Here is a 20,321-nt window from a genome sequence, read left to right on the forward strand (position 1 = left end):
TTAAAATCAATATTTGTATTGCCATTGGATCAGCAATAAAGTGAGAGAACCAGCCTGACGGCATGACAGAATCAGGATATTTCTTGTACAAAGCAAGGTATAACCGTCTAATCTAAAAAATAAAATTCTTCATTGCAAAATATTTGTCGTTCAATATAGGATACAAATGTCCAAAACAAACATGATTATCACCAATTCAACTTATATTATATACTTTCAATATTATAAATAAAATAATTCCAAGATGCTTTTAGTAGTCTGCACACCAGGTGCTAAAAAAAGGCAAATTCAGACATGTTGATATGTTGAAAGATAAAAGACCTGACAGAATAATACAACAGAGAATATCTCCATGAACCGGCATACAGAGGGAAAAAATGGAGTGCATTGAACAATAAACCAATTATTTTCGGGAACATGGATGAAAAGGAAACTGAGCGGATTTATATTGTACAACTTGGTTGAATTAAGGCTGGCTTAATTCCACACAATAATTTAGATATAAAGCAACAATAACATTTATTTTATTTGATCTAGACTTTAAATGTGTCTTAAAGCTGCTCCTAGCTATATTGTTATCAACTGGTCCATCTACGAGTAACATGACAGTTGTTATAGCAGTTTACCTGATACACTTTTTCATTTCTACATCCACTTTCAATACTTTCTCCGTCTTGATCGCACCAGTACTTACTCAGTTACAACCTGCTTTTCCTTACACATTCCATTTAAAAGTATTTACAGTTTCCTTCTATATCCTCACTTTTCCTGTTCCTTTTTTAAAATCACTTAACTGCATAACCTTCAAAAAACACTTCCTTAATCGAACCAACAGGAGAGTTTCTCCATAGCATCTTGTGTACCTCTCCTTATTTGTGCTTCTTTGAGTTTATTTAACTAAACTGTGAGATTGGGTGATTTTATTTCAAAGGACACTTTTAGGAACAGCCTTTCTGTGTTGTTGTTTGGGTAACTTGGGGGAGTTGTGTGAAGGGGGCCAATGTGGTTTATTTAGCTGAATGTCATCTTCTATTTTAAAGGCTTTCTTCTGGGGATCGGCCTGTGGGGGCCAAACTACAGATATTTTGTTGCTGTGTGGTTTGCCTTCATCGTACAATTTTGTGATTGCGTTTTCACCGCTGAGTGTTTTGTCTATTGAAGCTACGCTGCTCACAGAATATCTCCATTCGAGATTCTCATCTGAGGGGATAAGTCCACCACTTCCTGTGGGAGGTTTCTGCCCGGGTCCATTATCGTAGTTCCCTTTGGATTTGAGGAGCTGCTTGTAGTGGTGTAGACAGTAGTAGTGTCCATGGAGAGAGACATAGTTCCCTAAGCTTCGAGAGAAAAGAACATTGTTTCTTTTAGAAAAATAATAATAACCTCTATTATTTTAAACATTTTTCTGTCACTTAAAACACTTATGCATATACTGATTGGTATTGGAATGTTTAATTGTAACTATGGTGAGTATTTGTTTGAATGAATGCAATATTTACCTTAATTTATTCCTGCAGTGCTCACAGCAGAAACATGATTTATGGTACTTATTTTTGTCCACTATCAGAGCATCCATCGGATAAGCTCTCCTCCGACATACTGTGCAGAGCTCTGACTTCGGAACTCGAACCTGTTTGAAAGAGATAAAATGCAAATTATATATTTTTTCATTAATCCCATTTGAATGGCTTTCCTTTGGGCTGCTTCACAATGCAACACCTACATGTATGGCTTTCCTTTTATCGACAAATAGTTTATGACTTATTGGTACAAACTGTAAAATATATTGCATTTGTACTTGATGTGGCCCATTCATTTTTTCAATATGAAAATATACAATGGCCATGAGAATGAATGGTATTGTACCTTCCTCTGGATTTTTATTGTTTTCACTCATATTCGTACATGCTTGCATGAATTTCTAAGCATCTCTCAAATGCATTGTTAGTGAGGAATACAAATAAGCTGTCATCGGGTGCAGTTTTTTTCCAGACCTTACAATTAAATGTCATGGTATTTTTTGATAAAGTTGTGTGTTATCATTACCTCATCACAGGTATGAATACTTCATTGATTGAATACCATGACATGTGTTTGAAAGATTCAGAAAATGAAAGTTATCGTGATACAAGATAATTTTGTTAAACTATACTGAGTTAGTTAAACATTTAGTTGTATAGCAGCTTGGCTCAATGGATGTTGATGTTGATTGGTCCATTAATTATTGGGTCACTACAACTACTAATGGACAGATTTCAATGAAGGTTACTGGTAAAAGAGCCCGTCACTTTTCCAATTGGGCAGTTTTTATGACATTAACATAATCTTCAGATATAATTTATTGTTATTGCTTATAATGAAAATGCTAATGTAAAAGCACTGCTGAACTAAAGCATCAGAGCTGTAGTCTCTTATTCTTGTTACGAACTATTTTTGTTTTATAGAAAAGCTTTCACAATTCATACAATGCAGTAATTAGAAATGCTTTAACACACCGCAAACAGACATTCAAAGAAAACTCGTCCGTCCCTAGTCCATGCCATTAGTTTCAGTTTGTTCATGCTGGATAGGTCTTTACCAGATGAGACGATTTTCGAATGATGAGATACAACTTGGGATGTTGTCTCCGCAGAAGTAGAGTAGCCAAGACTCTTGAAAACAGATTCACTCTCTGTCCATGTTTTGTGGAAATTACTCAGCAAATTGTCAGTAGCATCGTCATCGAAGATTTCTGCTAGCTTCGCTTCTGCAGCCTTTTTTCTAACTGCATCAGCGTAGGAAAAAGGAGCTTGTTGGGTTGACACACTCTCAGAGTGCCCTGTGACAGCTGTCCTTGTTCCGGTGACTTTGTTACCCAGCTCATCAACATTTGAGAAATGTTCTGTGAAGGATTTGGTTTCTGAGAAGGCTGATGGTACTGCTGGCACAGTTTCTACCCCAGTTTTCTGAGGAGGCAGGGGGGTGCTCTGCCGTGAGCCTCTCTTTGTCTCTAGAGGAATTCCCCACTTTGAAGTGTCTGCTGTTGTTTCACTCAGGCTTGACATAGTCTCCTCCTGATCCCTTTTCTCCTCTCTGAATGAGGAACTTTTCTCACCCAGTTCAAAAACATTTTTAATAGTCTGGATGTCAAAAGTTGGCATTTCCTGTTCCAGAATGTCTACTCTCTCTTTGCCACAATCGGTTCTTTCAGTTTCATTGTGAAGCCACCCAGTGAGTGGGATAAGCTCTTTTCTGAGAAATAATTTCTCTTCCGGTGTGTCGTATGTGTTTACAAGACTGTACAAGTCTGCCCTGAGAAGCTCATCTTTTTCTTTGTTCTTATTTTCTGCATCAAAGTCTTCCAAGTCTGGGCCCAGTCTTTCAGGGATAGCAATAGGCTCCTTTCGTGTATAGGTCTTATTAATTTCAGCCTTTTGAGTTTCTTCAAAAAACTCTCTCTTTTCTTTGACAGATACAGATGACTCTGACATATCCGATGCATCAATAAGATCTGGATCATTTTGACACAACCGCATGTGGGACTCAGACTTTCTTTGTGTTTGATTTGCAATAAAACCCTCTGAAATATTAGCTTCATCTTCCTTTACATGTGTATAATTGACATCAGTCTGCTGAGCCTCACCAGATAAACTCTCTTTGAGACTTTTTGTTGCATTTGACATCCCTGAAGCCTCCACAAGTTGTGAATCAATTTTGATTTGTCGATGAAATGAGGCAGGGGATTCCACAATTTCAGACTTCTTTTCTGAGATTTGTTGGGGAAGTGGCGGAGGTGGTGTAACCCCACGTGAGAGTTTGGCTGTTGTGTCTTTTAGTCGTGCCAAATTTTCTGCTCTGTCAAAAGTCGGAGATGGCGTTATTCTTGTAAGGCGTGATGTTGGCGTGTCACACCTACGTGGCGGAGGCGTGGGAGGTGTGGGTGGCCTATGCATTTTGGGCGATGGACTCATTCTCAGGGGTGAGTCAGTTCTTCGTGTGGATTCGATGGTGATAAACGTTGGTGAGGGAGAGCGCATCCTGAGTAAAGGTGAGGGAGCCCGAAGGTCAACAGACTTGCACTGACCAGTTTCAGTTTCCTCTTTCCGTCTTTCCGTGGACTTCTTCTTCTTGGTTTGTTTCTCAATTTTGGCAGAACCAATACTGATCTTGGATAATTTTTGCGTTGCCCCACCAGAAACAGATTTCTCAGAAACTGGCTCACACTCATGTTTCTCCATAGTCTCGTTATCTTCTAGCTGCATTAGTTTGGCCTCTGCTAGTTTCCTCAGATGTGAAAGAATGTCTTTGTTTTGTTGCACATCACTTTCCACCACAGCTCCCTCCAGTTCAAGCTTTGCTTCCCAACTCATGAGACAATCTGGAACTGTATTGAGCAGAATCTTCACAGATTCAGAATCAGTCTTTTTTGAAACTCTTTGTATCTCTGTGATGAGAAAGATTAACGCTTGGACCTCCAGCCTCTGGGATTCCTCAGTTTTCCCTGCTTCGGACTTCACCAGTTCCTTTTGCTCGCCTGTCACAGTAATTGGGACAGCCCTACTTTCTTCAAGTGGTTCCACTGCGCTCTGCTGAATAACCGTCACTTCTTTCTTCTTTTGAGATCCCTTCATTTGCTTTTGAACTGCTTTCTGCTGCTTAGAATTCTGAATGTCTTTACTTTCTGCGGTAATGACTTCTCTCTTGACTTGAATCTTCTCTTCTTTTACAATTGTATGAGTTTGGGAAACTGCAACTGTTTCCTGAGTTTGGTAGGATGTTACAGTGTTGGATTCTAGAACAGCTGCAATTGTTTCTGTGGAAATCTCTTTACCTTGATTTTGCTGTGCACTGCTTTTTGACTTTTTGGACTTCTTTTTCTTTTTAACTGCAGTTGGAGTTTCTGGTTTGCTGTCTGTTAAGCTTACAGTAACAACAGGTATGGAGGAAGCTGCTGGCGTAGAGGCAGCAGCAGGAGGGGAAGTACCTTTCTTAGTCACTTGCTTTAACTCGGTCTTTACTTCCTTAGGTTCAACGATCACTTTCACCTCAGTAGCTTTCTTTACTTCCACCTTGACATCTTGTGAAACACTCTGTTTCTCACTTTCACTGGACTTTCTTGACTCGACTTGCTTTTCTTGCTTGTTCTTTTTAACCTTTTGATTTGCTTTTCCTGCTTTTCCATTTGTATTGGGAGCTGCCATTTCCATTTGCATTGGCTCATCAGAAACGTTGTCTTGGCTCTTGGTAGGAGAATGATCAGTTTTCTTCTTTTTATCCCGTGGTGGCGATTTGGACTCCTTTTCATTTTTGACTTTTTTCTCAGATTGGGATTTGCTTAGATTTTCGTTCTCCTTTGTTTCAATTTTGTCAGAATTAATTACATTTTCACTTTGATCTTCTGATCTTTTTGTTTTCTGATTTTTAGAATCTTTCTTTCCATCAGCCACCATGTTTTCAATTGTTGCAAAATCAGTGACAGAGGTCTGGACTGTGTCAGCCATGACAGATTGAACAGACTGCTTGGAGGAAACAGTTTTCTGTGTAGTAGTAGTATGCATCTGTTGTCTAACAGCTGAGATGGATGAGGTCTTTTGAACAGAGACAACCTTAGAAGATTCATTAGAGAACATTTGCTGTGTGGCAGAGGAAACAACTGTTGAATCTGAGATATTTTTTTCATGGCTAGCACTGACATTACTCTGGGTGGTGTTTTTGACAACGATGTTCTTGGACAAATCACATGATAGGGAGTCTGAATGAACACTCAATGCAGCCATTTCAGCTCTTTCCTGTGTGATTTCTGATGTGTTTATATTTGACTGTCCCTTATCGCTTGAGGAAAGCATTTCAAGAGCAGCAGTAACTGAGTCATGTATGTAAGTGGGTGTTGGAGTGGTTGGAGGGGTGTTTTCATCCACCATCATACGGAACTTTCCTTCTGCTTTTATCAATGGAGTGTTAAACTTACTCATTTTCCCTTTCATGGAAGGCGGAGGGGAGGGTGGAGGGGTGAACTTCACAGGAGATATGTAAACCTTCTTCAGTGGTTGTGGTGGCTCAGGCAATTGAGGGATTTCACATGAAACCGTTTTTGAGGTTCTTGTAGTTGTTTCAGATGTGATGTCCTCCACCTGTTCCGTTTTACTGAATTCCACTTTTGCTTCCACCTTCTGGACTTGGTGTAAAATGGGAACTTTCACTTTTTTGACCGTCATCTTTTTTGCTGTTGCTGGTGAAGGATACATTTCCTGTGCTGGGATGCTCTCCAGTTCTTGTTGAGTTGGAGGGGGTGGGAGAAAGTCCTGCTCACTGGTGACTGGTGGTGGTGGAGGAGGAAGGTGATCAATGTCAGAATCAAGTGAGGGGGGAGGAGGAGGAAGGTCAGAGTCTGCCACTGATGGAGGTGGAGGTGGGAGAGACAGATCGGGCTCTGGCAATTCTGGCTTTAGGGTGAAATCTGCTGTCTTTACACTGGTCGTTTCATGTTTTATCATTCCCTTCGACTTTAGATTACGGAACTCTGTCTTTAATGTTTTGATGCCGTGGTTTTGGGTGATAGTTTTATGCTCCACCACAGTAGTTGATTGCTGAGCAGACTGCTCCACTGTTCTTGACGTTGTTTTTACAATTTTAGTTTCATTAGAGATGGATTGATTTCCCATTGATGTCTCAACTGAACTAGCCGTTTTAATCTTTTGTATTTTCCTCTGTGCATCATCATTTATATTTTTAACTGGAGGGCCCTGTTTTACTCGAACTCTCCTGTATGATCCAAGTCTGACTTTGGGAGATTCACGCTGTGCTGATTCCATCAGAGACTTAATAGTGCCTTTAACATCACCCTTTATCACATCTTCTTTCTCAAACTGGGATTGGTCCTGCGTCTCATATAATGACTTAATGGACATCTTCACATCACCCTTAAAGTCACGCTCAAGGCTTGAACTCCTTTCCATTCTCGGTGAAGGTGGAGGCTCCATTAAGAGCTGGATTGTTCCTCTGACATCTCCCTGCACGTCTATTCCTTGTTGACACATCTTCTTCTCACTGGAGGCATCGTGCAGACTTTGCATTGTTGTGCGAATATCGCCCCTCACTATTTCTTCCTTTTCAACTTCCTTGACCGCCTTATTTGCCAACTCTAGAGATTTGAGTGTGGCCCTCACATCTCCAGAAACTAAATCCTCGACAACAGCTTCAACTCTTGTTGTTGAGGATTTCTCAAGAGATCTTAGAGCCCCTCTGATATTTCCTGGTATGATGTCTTGCTTCTCGTTCTCTACTTCCTTGTACCTTGTTTGGGCCTTCTTCAGGCATTGCATGGTTTTAGGTATGTTGCCTTTCACCACCTCCTCTTTTTCTACAACAACTGTCTGATTAGCTGATTCAGACAATGAATTCAAAACAGCTCTTAAATCTCCTTTGACTATCTCCTCCCTTTGGAGGTTTTCCAATGAGAGGGTTGGCTCCGACATAAAAACTTTCACTGTGTTGTGAACATCACCAGGTACAACATCCTCTACCGTACGTTCAATTTGCATTTGATTTCGGCAGAGGATGAGTTTGGTCCCTTTTATGTCGCCTCCAAGGATCACCTCTTTTTGTGCTCCGTCAGACCGAGTCTCATCAGCTCCAAGGTGGAGCTGTTTAAGATAGTCAAGAGCCCCAGATTCAATGCATGTGGAATAAAAGTTGACATTTCCCTTTTCAGCTTCATCTACCTGTATCTTCACTGCCTGATCTGTCTTGTCTGAGGTGGACAGGTTTTGAAGAGCACTCTTTATATCCCCTCTTACAATGCCCTCTTTTTCAACATTAACATTTTCTTGTTTATTAAGAAGGGAGTATAAGGTCATCTGCACATCTCCTTTCTCGTCTTCCTGGATGAGTATTCCATGTTTTGCTGTACCGTTCTCATCAAAAAGGTTTTTAATGGCTTCCCGGATGTCACCTCGTAATATCTCCTCTCTTTCAATACTGCTGTCCCTCTCTTGGTTGAATAGTTGATTCACCGTATAACTGATATTACCCTTCTCTTCTGAATCTATAGTGATTTGCTGCTCCTGCCTTTCTTGTCTGTTTAGCAAGTTCATCATAATAGTCTGCAGATCTCCCTTGATTACATCCTCTCGTTGAATTTCGGGGGCCTGCTTATTCATTAGCTGGTATTTAGCCATCCTAACGTCTCCGATTTCATCAGCTTCAATAAGTACTCCCTTCGACGTCACCATTTGCTGACTATAAAGCTCCTCAAGAGTTCCCTTGACACTCTTGCCCAGGATTTCACTCTTCTCCATTTTTGTCTCATTGAAGTCATCAAATGGTGTCGTTTCAAAAAGCCATGTTGCCGTCTTTACATCCGCTTTGGAAATCTCCTCTTGTGATACAACGGTAGCTTCGTTCTCATTTACCTCTTTGATGTGGTCTAGAGGATTTTCCTCAAAGAGCCAGACTGAATGTTTTACATCTCCCTTTTCAACATCTTCTTTTTTAACAGTTTCAATCAAATTTTCAGAGCTCATGCTTTTTATTTTGTCTATGGACTGCGTTTCAAATCTCCATTTCGCAGATGTGACATCACCTTTTTTAATTTCAGTCACATTAACTGTTCTGACAGATTCCTGGCTCAGTGCATCAGACTCAAAACGATCTTTGTTCATCCTAACATTGCCTCCCTGAATATCATCCACGGTTTTGATAACAATCTTTTTTTCTTCAGCAATCGTGTCAAGAGGTTGTGTCTCAAATTTCCACTTTGCAGAAGTGACGTCTCCTTTTTGCACATCCTGATGTGTGACAGATTTAATGATATAAACCTCATCTGTGTCTTTGATGGCGTCAAGGGGCTTGGTTTCAAACTTCCAGCGAGTTCCAACGACATCTCCCCGTGTTACCTCTTCGCTTGTGACAGTCGTGACTTCGTGGTAAAGTCCCTCTTTGTCCTGAATAGCATAAAGGGGCTGATTTTCGAACATCATTGTGTAATTTCTCACATCGCCCTTTTCATCTTTATCTCGGACAACTTTGCACATTTTCGTCAGCTCTGTGTCCGTCTCCTGAATTTCATCTAAAGAGTAGGTCTCAAAAATGAAACGTCCCTTATCTACATCACCACCTTGTACATCATTCACCGTGCGACTGCTCATAAATTCCTCTTCGCTATCATGTATCGTATCTATTGACTGGTTTTCAAAGAGCCATTTGCAGTTCACTACGTTTCCTTTTTGTATGTCTTCGGTCTGAACTCTCTTGAGTTTTTGCAATGCTTCTTCAGATGTAGAAGTCATGATATCTGATGTTTGGTTTTCAAAAATGTACTTCTTCCCAGAGACGTCTCCAGAACCAATGTCTATCTCTGTAACACGTTTAAAAGAGCCCGTCTCCTCCCCAGAGAGGTTCTCCAGTTTCTCCGTCTCGAAGAGGAAACAAGCAGTTCTTACATCCTTTCCTGTAATGTCCTCTTGATTGACAGTGCATGTTTTCAAAATGGTTTGTGTCTCATCGTGGATAGAATCAAGTGCTTGTGTCTCAAAAAGCCAAGTGCATGTTTTGACATCACCTTTTTGCATTTGTTCAGATTCATGTTCATCCTTTAACTCCGCTTTATCATACAGGATGTCCATTGGTTTAGTCTCAAATAGCCACTTGCAGGTTTTCACATCACCCTTCATGACATCAAGATTCCTACTTGTTTCCATAACTTCTTCATCTTCAACATTGCTGAAATACTTAATAGCATCGAGAGGCTGTGTTTCAAACAACCACTTTGCTGTTTTCACATCACCAGTCTCTTTTTCTTCTTTGGATATGCCCTTGATAACTTGGTATTGTTCAATGCTTTCACTAAACTGGTCAATTGGTCTGGTTTCAAACATCCACTTGCACGTTGTTACATCTCCTTTAACAACCTCTTCACGTCTTACTGTTTTCACCTCATGGAAGTGCCCTGTGCTGTCTTGCATGGCATACAGCGAATTGGACTCAAACAGGTTCTTATTTGATTTCACAGAACCAGATGTTACACCCTCAATAAGAATCTTTTGAGACATATCACTTTGGGTTAGATCCGTTCTCTCAAAAATGTGTTTGTAGTTTGAGACGTCAACTCTGTCAATTTCTTCCAGATCAATTGTTCGGGTGACATCCTTCTTTTCCTGTCTGATCTGCTCTAGAGGTTGGCTTTCAAAACGCCATTTCTGATGTTTGACATCACCCCTCTCCTCCATTTGTGCTACTGTTTTTTGTAGTTTGCCCACCTCTGCAAGCTCCTTCAACTCCTCAGTTGGATTAGTTTCAAAATAATGTCTGGCTGATCTCACGTTACCTGCAATAATGTCCTCTTTTGCCAGGGGCTGACTATTTGAATCGTCTTTTAAAGTATCCATTGGCTGGGTCTCAAATACCCAGCAGTTCTTGCGAACATCTGCCCTGCAGCTTGTACCATCCTCCTGTGTGAGTTCATCTTCAATATTTACAGTGCGAGTAACCTCTTTCCTCCCCTCTCTTATGTGCTCCAGAGGTTGACTCTCAAAGCGCCACTTTTGGTGTCTCACATCCCCTTTCATTTCTTCATTTACAGTTGCCTTCTGAAGTCTTCCTACCTCAGTGAGAGCTCTCCTCTCTGCTCTAGGGCTGTTTTCAAAAAAGTGCCTTGCAGATCTAACATTGCCCCCGATAACGTCTTCAATAGAGTGGGGTCTTGCATTGGAGTCATCTTTCAGAGAATCCATTGGTTGCGTTTCAAACACTAAGCAGTGTTTGCGCACATCAGCTCCAGATATCTCTTTGTTTTCCATTTTTGAGCTTTCCCATTCATTGAGGGAATCTAATGTCTTTATCTCAAACAACCACCTGCCCCAGTCTCCCTTATTGCTGTCCTCCATGGAAAGACTACACACAAGTTTCAAAGATGTATATTCTCTGTTTGTCATGTCCAGCGGTTGTGTATCAAAAAGCCAACGCGAGGCAATTGAGTTCTCCAATTCACTTTCAATTTTACGCACAGACTTAATCTCCAGCATTTGGCTTGATTGTCCCATAATGATGCATTTAAACTGAGTGTCAAAAGTGCTAGTGACAGTTTTCACTTCTTCATGAATTTCCTCCAACACTGACCTCAGACTCAACAGGTGGCTCTCGTCAATGGTCTCAGTGTGGCCAAGGCTTTCCATGTACTTATTGTCAATCATGTAAATGGTAGCGTTTCCATCCTCCTCTGTAAACACAACCTCTTTTGTTAAATCCTCCTCTTTCTGCATTTTATTTAGAGAGTCCATTTTCTGGGTTTCAAACAACCACGCTGCAGCACGGACATCTCCTTTTTCAAATTTGTTGAATTTGTTTTTATGTTCTGCAGAGTTCATATTGGGTATACTCAGTTCATCTATTGGCTTCGTCTCAAACATCCAAGCTGTACGTCTCACATCTTTTCCAAGAATCATTTCCTGTTCAGTTATTTTGTTGGTGTCCTCAACCTCATCAGAAGTTAAATCTTTAATTGTATCCAGTGGCTTATTTTCAAACTTCCATCTCATCGCCTGTACCTCCCCGGGGAGAATCTCTTCCCAGTCTGTGTATTCTTCATCGTAGATATCATCGGGACTACCATCATCATCTTCGTACATGTACTCTTTGTTCCCCAACTGTTTGTACTCAGTTTCATTGTAATCACTGTTATATTCCATCTCTATATTCTTACGAACCTCAGGATGAATGTGTTTGTAAAGACGTTTCAGCTCATAATTACTCCTCTGCTTGATATAAGCATCCTTGTTGATCGGGTATTTGGAAGGGTTTGCTGGTTCTGGAGGCTCTGGTGAGTAGTTGCACGCTGGAATATTTTCATTGTCTGATGGCATTTCTAGTAAGTCGGGAGGTGGGGGTGGAAGATAGTCAGAATCCTCAGCAGGTGGGGGCGGAAAGTCCTCATAATCATAATCATAATCCATCCCTTCAGCTGATGCGTCTTCTGCTGCTTCAGTAGCAGATGCTCCATAAACCTCACTCGTCACGTAGTTGTTTTGAGTCACATTTGAGGACCACTTAGATCGATTGATATCACGTCCAATCTTTTTAAGGAACAAAAATGGTATTTGAGAATGAATAACTAAGAAAATCAATCAAGTTACCCCATATAAGGGTTTTATGTGCTTTCCATGTCAACATGTTGCAACACTTTGAGATCAAGTGTAAAATGTAGATCATAAAACATGAATAATACTACCAAGGTTAATGGTACTGTGTTCAGAAAGAAAAAAGTTATTTCTTATTATGCTCTTTACAGTCATAAAAACAATACATCACTACGATGAGTTAAGTTATAATCCTAAAGATTGACACAAAGTCAAACACTAGTCATGGATTGCACATATTAAGACATTTGGTGTGTTTGTATACCTATAAAGAAACACTCGATTCAAATTCACCTTGGACATCCACAAGGGATTAACCAGAAACAATGCATGTATGTGATCCAGCGTTACTGTTTTGAATTTTAGGTGACCAATGTATGCAAGTTGTTCTTCTGTTTCTCTAACCAAGAAAGTACTTAAGGGGTGTTTGCCGTACTGTTTAAAGGTAGAAGTTACAATTCAAATCACATACACCCTGGCTCTATAAATAGAACAGTTGTTCAGACTGAACCACAGATCCTTACTCAAGGCCATCGATGTATAAAGAGAAAGTCAGTGAATACAAGAGGGGGTAAATCTTGCGCATGTTAACGTTCTGTAGGAGCACTGATGGGATGCGTTTATTTGTTTGGGTGACGAGTTCAAATTTGAACAATCCTTTTAAGGAATCATAGAATTCAGCTAAATGCAATGTAATGTAATGTAATGTAATGTAATGTAATAGACTTCACCTTTGACCACACCAACTGTTACCATCAGTACATCAAGGTGTTTTCAAACCAAACCAAACTAAAATCTTTAATTATTAAGATACCTTATTTAATGTATTTTATTATACTTAAACTGAGTTAAATATTCTGAGCTTTCACATTTTCAATACTTTAGCCTAATTCAAATTAAATGGAAACGCTTACCTTAATTTGTTTTTGTACCGCAGCCACTTCGATTGATTTTTCAAAGTGATCCCTCAGTTCTTTAGTAGTGTACCTGGGAACCTCCTCTTCTAAAAGTCAGCACAGTCACAAGAATATAGGCAGGGCTTAAATTAGTCCGTCAATGACAGTGTATACGAGAGAGAATACAAATACCAAAACAACACCCTACCTGTTTCATCGTGATGGTTTTCAAAACTGGATTCCAAGTTACTGTTGCTGTAAGACACCTACAAATATTAAAAGAGAAATGTGAGAAAATATATTGATCATCAAAAACCCAACTACAGCAATTCCACTAATCGTTTGCCTATAAATAACTACATGTAATGTTTTACCTCTGCCTCAACTATAAGAGACGACCACACAATCACTAATAGCACACAAGTGATTGATTGCAATCATTTACAGTTTTTAGCCATCAAGGCAATTCAAGTGTTCAAGTGCTCATTAGCCAAGCCCTGTGGCCCTGCCTGCAGTAACACAGAACGTTCAATACCGTGGCTCCTTCGTTGAAATGTAGCTGCTGGCTGCCTTGGACGACATGCCTGCTGCTGCTTGACATTGTGACCTCAGAGTTGGCCATTTCCTGTGAAGATGAGGAAAGTGGTTGTCAAACACAGCAAAAATGTGCATAATACACAAACACAGGGATACATTGTTCAGTCTTGCATCAACATATTGCCCCCCTTGCGTCAGATGTGTTTACTCCATTAGCTAAAGCTTAATAGTACACAACTCAATACCATGCAGAGAAGATGCTCACTGCAGTTGGAAATGAATTATCACAGATGGAGGCAAAATAACAAAGAATGTGTCAAACCGTTCACTCACACTGTACCATAGAAGAATAAGAAATACGATTATTTTCCACTGCCTAGGAAATGTTCTATCTATAGCTACATTATAAGTGTTATTAAAAAGCCCTGAAAGTTTCAATAAAAGCTTTTATAAACGTTTTGGAAGTGGTGCAATAAGATGTAATGAGGGCCTTGATTTGAATAGTCAAGCTCCTCATGCATTCATGCAATTCTCATGCTAAGAGCATGTTTTCAAATGACATTGAAAACATGCTCAATTCACTGTCATTTGACCGCCACATCATCTCTTTCATGCTCTCAGCCTCATTATTGGATATACTGTGTTCAACATGTGTACCTGCACAGTTCTGTGATGAAAATGGAACTGGGTTACATTGTGTGATGTTGCAGTTTCCTGGGTCTCAAATTGTTTCCTCACACTGGCAAGTCCCCCAGGCAGAGAACAGACCTCCGACTCTTCCATGACCTAATGAAGCAGGAAATATCATTAGCTGCCACTTCAACATGAGCTGAAATCAAACCGATACCTAATAGGACTGTTCTGCAGTGCAGTCCCACCGCCTTCAAACACGGTGTCGTTAATGCCAATGTATGCGGCTTGCGCTCTCACAGATAGAAACTCGTATAATAAGCTGTTCTTGTAATAGTTTCTAGGAATTGAGAGAACTATTTAAAAGTAAAGCCCACTATAATTAATGTTTTAGGGAACCTCTATATATTTACCCTCTATTTATAGCATACTGACTCCTTTCCCCAGCTGCAAAACTGTCATCACCTCCACTAATACTGCATGACAACCCTAACCATTATGGTGACAAAAGCTTCTGTGCAACTCTGAATGCTCCACAGCAGCTAAAGACTAAACAGTAAACAACAGGATAGCAAGCAGGCCCATATGATTGACCATAGAAAGTTTGCTTCAAATTTCGCAAATGTTTTTTTTGTGCAGGCAGCTCTGGCAGGTCCTGTTTTAGTAGAACAATACATGACCATGCACAAACTAAAGTACCCTGCTGGGGATGGTGCTGTCTGCTTGCTTGGAAACAGCTGGCTGGTACATGGCCTCACAGTTGGTCAGTGGGATGACCTCTGAGCCCACAGAGTGAATCCGGTTCCTCTGGTTTATATCTCTTTCAGGAAGTCCTGCCCTGGTTCAACCTGCGCTGCCAGCAGCTATGGCACAAAGAACCGATCAAATGTTCAGTAAAACGCTTTTCACATGTAGCGAGAGGTATCAACTAGTGGCAGCACCATATTTAGTGTGGAATTACTCGTTTTGTTTTTTTAAAGCTAGATTAGTGGCTAGTACATAGAAGAAACTGCGCTTTTTAAGTATCCTCCAGGATATTATACATTTAAAATCATTCATATTTTGAATGAAATGTGTGATCTTTTTTAAACTGGTAAATAGATTGACTAGGACGACCAAATTGGAGCCACAACAATGCTTTTAAAGGTGCTACATTAATGCAGGAAAGATGCTTTGTACTGCAAGTCATTCAAAATAGTCTTCAGGGAAATTACACAAACATTCTGGCTTTAAATCACTGCGGTCAATAACTCATATTTAACAATAAGGACATAGTGTGTACAAAACAAAACCTATCCGCATAGAAATGTATTATCAGGGATCTGCGATTATACAGGCAGTAGTTTTAGTAGTCATTTACATTTTTCATCTTAGGCATAGTTAGACTTCATGTCTGGACTTGCATCAACCAAAGGGCTGAACCAAATGAATATTATTGCTAACCTGCAGGGTATTGTAATCTGCTGAAGAGACAGTGTCAGTGTGATCATCTATTTAACTTCCATCGACTCCATATCCGACCAGTTGCTGACAAAATATTTGTGTCTATGTTTGCAAAGTTAAGTATTCACAACTCAGTTCACTTATATATAAATGTGCTGATGCAAATAAGAAAATGAAATATGAATATACAGTAGACTACTTTGATTGAAAAAAGTACAGCATCAAAATAAGACTATCCATTACTCTGAAGGCTTACAGCATATACAAACATATCCGCTCTGCTCTGTGGTGAATGCGCATGAATTGAAGCCATGTGTATATGCAACTCATTGTAATAACAATAATATTGTCAGCAAAAGCTGCCAGACTGGAAACACAAGATGCTATTTCACATCTTTAATATCATTGCTGGCAGAAAAGAACATATTTAATCACTATAATTTTTCTATGTATTGAAAACCTAATACATTACAGACACAATGAAACAAATCAAAACATCAACATTTTTGATCACTTCTTTGAGTTAAGATAAAAGTGTTAAACTATTTTAAATGAAGCTCAATAGTGGGCTCATGGATCTGAAATGGAAACACATTAATGATGCTTTCTTAATTTCATGGAGACATGAAAAAAAAGACATATTAAGACTCAGTGTGCATTGCACCGTTGTTAGCTGCTTCCCATTGGTACTTATTTTGCTATTTGATTTGTAGCTACCAGTCCCCTGTGATCTATTTTAGCCTTGTTGGAATGGTAAGTATGTTTGTAAACCAATCAGCCAGATGAAACCGATAAGGAAAATATTTCACAACTCTTAACATTAGAGAATTACATTTACTTAGATACAGTGTGTATTTTAGTTCAAATCTTAACTAGAGCAATGACACGTAAGGAGTGGAAAACCTTGCCCTGTAGCAAGTTAAAGTTAAGGTCTTAGGTAGACTTATTGTAGTAGGAACAAAAAATTGCATCCCAAAAAATGTTTCGACAGTCTGAAGATATCTCATGACACCTTAGGTCGGGGTGAGAGCTCACATAACAAGAAAGTGAAGTAATCTAGGCGCAATGTACTAGCAAAAATAAATCAAGCCTATTTTAAACTTAACCATGAAGGGTCTTGTTTCTCAGTTAAATATATAGGAAAGCTGGTAGGTCAAAGCTTTACTCTCCAACAGCATTTAGATAGCTTGCATCAATAACTTCATGTTTGTGTATTTTTTGTAAAAACCGTATTACTTATTTGACTTGCCTGGAGGCGAAGGAAGAAGAGCAACGGGACACCCAGAGGTGCAAACAGCTCCAAAGTCCATGTATTTTAGAATTTGTTATAAAAAATGTGATCTCTCCTCAAGCTTAAAAAACTGAATATATTTAGTATTTTAGGGCCGACATAACTTTGTCTATTATCTCTGTATCCTGTGTTGAGTGGAAGTGCACTCAACATGAGCACTATGTTAATGAATTTGAGTACTATCAAGAGTTCCGAGCCTGTTTTTCATGTTTTTTCTGCAAAACTCAAAAAAGGAGACTTTATAATACATTTCCATTTCTTGCATGCAGAGTTATTAACATAAAAACACAATTCAAAATACATTAACATATTTTTACAAAATCCCACTCAACTCAAACACATCTCTCGAAGTGCTCGTCACCTACCAGGTAAGGAGGTTATTGAAATATAAAAATATGAGCTCAGCGCATACAAATCCCACTGCACCCCCGGCCTGCAGGGTCTTTCCAAGCCAAAAAGCAAATCCCAGTCAATGTTGGAGACCAGCTCCGGTACTATGTGTTCACCTCTGTCCAGAAAGCAGACAGTGACAGCTGATTTTATTTTAGACCCTCCGCCCCCTTGCAAAAAATGGGCCTGGGGTGCGTTTTATTTTAGAGAGGGTGGCCTCCGTGCCTCCCAAGTCAAGTCCCCAGAAAACCATATGGAAATACTTCCTGTGACTCGCTTGTGTACTAATAAATCAGGTCACCCTGGGTTTCATAATCATGGCTTCTAGTGAACTGCATAGTCCTGCAGCTGTTACCGCCCATCATTTTATGCTAAATGATGCACATACAAATCCACAGCAAATACTCTAAACCTCAAATGTTTTACTGCTTCTGGTAATCGCTAAACAATGTAAAGTGGATGTCGGGCAGGTGCTGACACAACACATTTTAAATTGTGGTGAACTGTGTTGGCTGTGCTCTGTTCTTTGCTGTTGGTATGACAGAGCCAGTGATGTAATGGTATGTGTTGAAGAGAAGAGGGTTAAAGGGGTGCTGAACCCGAGAAGAGACACCTCAGAGTGAGGAAGAGCCAGCCAGCTCTTCCTGTTTGGCCCAGCTGGAGACAGTGGCGCCAGCCTGTCTCTGGTAGTGTCAGTGTTTGGAGACCAGACATGTCTGCAAGGCATCTGCACAACCCCATTCATCCCCAGCATGTGTAACTCACACCTGCATTTATATTGACCACCTGTTTTAAAGAGACACTCCGGGATTCCTGCTAACGCTAAACCTCAGTCAAATGCTAATCTCCCCCTTCACCTGTTCTCCTGATCATTTAAAATGTAGATTAATAGGATTCTGGCATAACTCTGCCAGGTTCAGAGTAATGGAAGTCACAATCATTTTAATCTTAATAAAAGTCAAGAGCAAGAATGGATTGTACGATAAATCGGAACATTCGTGTTTCGAGGTTTCATGTTCTTTTCACGATGAACCTGCTTTATTCAGCTTGAATCCCTCTGTGATCCATAGCAGAGTTAGGTCATGCAGGGAGGGTTAAAGGAAGAGAAAGATATTTAATTCCTCTCGCTCTCTCACACACACACACACACACTAACTCATCCACACTAGAGATGGGCGAGTCATGATTCATCCGGATCATTAACCCGGATCCTAGTAATGAGCCGGTCGTGACGAGTCTCCCTCTCGATTAACCCGAGTCCTTTGAGTCCTACACCTGATGTGACGTAACAATTAAAACTATAAATTGCGTCACTCTTTACTCTCTTTATAACGTGTACAATCACATTACAACGTTGTTGTATCCAGAGATCCAGCAGACTCGTCGCCATGCACGAATCAACAGCAAATGCAGCCCCTCCTCCGGCTCCCGCGAGAGTCCCGTGAGCCGTGAGTGAGCCGTGAGTCGTTGGACTCGCGGGAGCCGTGAGTGAGCCGTGAGCCGTGAGTGAGCCGTGAGTCCGCAAATCTCTGAGTCTGCTGCGACTCGTCGAGGGAGCCGTGGGACTCGCGGGAGCCGTGCGAGCCGGAGGAGGGGCTGAGTCTGCTGTAGATTCGTGCATGGGGACGAGTCTGCTGGATCTCTGGATCTGCTGCCTGCTATATGTTACGGCTCTGAGTCCTCGTAGGCTACTGGTCTCTCTCGATCATTGACCTGGATTCACGGATCCCGCGATTTTTCCGGCTCTAAATTAAGTTTCAGTGTAGACTTCTAACAAAATGGTCATGTTGTGCAACAGTCTCCTGTAATAATATCTGCATTTCCAATAAGGATCTTACTTGGAAACTCGTTTATTTTGAACATGGCACACAAAAAGAAACAAATGATAGAAAATTGCAAAACAGTTAGAATATATAAAATGTAATTATACAATTATTATTATTATTATTATTAAATGAAAACACAATTGTGCAAAATTAGCTTAAGTACAGGAAAATATTAAAATAACTATATACATATAATGCAAAACACTTATTTTTTAAAATGCACACACACACACACACACACACATGTTTTATTAAAGCAAAAGACACTGTGTAGCGGAGGTTAATGTAACGTTAGTTTAATATGCTGGTTAAATGCAACAACTTTTCGGTTTCACCGGTAGGATTTCTACGGTCTTGGTCATGCTGACTCATATGACTCAAATGACTCGTATGATCCGGATCCCTTCAATGATTGACTCAGAAGACTCCGAGTCCATAAAATGATCCGGATTTGCCATCTCTAATCCACACACATATACTGTATGTGCACAGCCAATGAGAGAAGTCCAGTGTGAGGGATCATTAAGTTAAATATTTTAGTGACATCTTCTATTGCCACTGCGTTTGCTCTCCTTGGAACGCCTTCAGAATGAAAATGTAAATTAGTATTTCCACTGGTTTGTTGCACTTTATCTAGAGTCCAGTTCGTAATAAAGTCTACATATAAGGACACAGAGTCAAAACAAAAAAATGTGCCACTGTAGAACTACTTCCAAGAACTGTAATTACTGAATATCAGTTAACAGTGGTCAATTCCAGATGTAAGTTAACCGAATGTCTCCTCAAAGGTTTTCAAATGTATAACAACAACAAGCAACATGTTGTGCTGATACTCAGGAAGTTGAAAGAAAATAATGATAATTTGTGGCGAATAACAGACAATAATGAATAATGTATGGTGATTTAATTGTCTTTGCTCTCTCCGTAACTTCTTTAAACATGCCCTTAAAGGTGGGGTAGGTACGTTTGAGAAACCGGCTCGAGATACACTTTTTGTTATATTCCATGGAATGCTCTTCACATCCCGATAGCAATGAATATCTGAAGTGCTTTGACAAAAGATCCATAAAAAAAGTCATCTGTGGAAGCCGTAGCACTGTAAAAAGCACGACCAATCATTTTAGCCGGCCCGGCTAAAATAACTGGATGGCCTAACTGCCTGTCAGCCTTCCATCTGTGCACAAACTTATCTCGTGCC

General features: G+C 40.1%; 1 protein-coding gene across 3 annotated transcripts; it reads right to left on the reverse strand.

Annotated features, from left to right (window-relative positions):
* On the reverse strand, positions 1–17,412 carry xirp2b (xin actin binding repeat containing 2b). 3 transcript variants are annotated; one of them, XM_034109476.2, is made up of 9 exons: positions 17,273–17,412; positions 14,873–15,036; positions 14,201–14,329; positions 13,542–13,631; positions 13,215–13,272; positions 13,025–13,113; positions 2,579–12,047; positions 1,500–1,630; positions 1–1,332 (listed from the first exon to the last, which is right to left on the reverse strand). In XM_034109476.2, exons 2-8 carry the CDS (start codon positions 14,921–14,923, stop codon positions 1,548–1,550), a joined length of 9,969 nt encoding a protein of 3,322 aa, XP_033965367.1. In that variant the 5' UTR covers positions 14,924–15,036; positions 17,273–17,412; the 3' UTR covers positions 1–1,332; positions 1,500–1,547. The 3 variants fall into 3 exon arrangements, with proteins under 3 accessions (XP_033965367.1, XP_033965366.1, XP_033965370.1); XM_034109475.2 differs by having other exon boundaries at positions 1–1,337; XM_034109479.2 differs by lacking the exon at positions 14,201–14,329 and having other exon boundaries at positions 1–1,337.
* Between the last annotated feature and the right edge of the window lie 2,909 nt (positions 17,413–20,321).

The sequence above is a fragment of the Pseudochaenichthys georgianus genome, chromosome 21 (genome assembly GCF_902827115.2).
Source record: "Pseudochaenichthys georgianus chromosome 21, fPseGeo1.2, whole genome shotgun sequence".
Lineage (NCBI taxonomy): Eukaryota > Metazoa > Chordata > Actinopteri > Perciformes > Channichthyidae > Pseudochaenichthys > Pseudochaenichthys georgianus.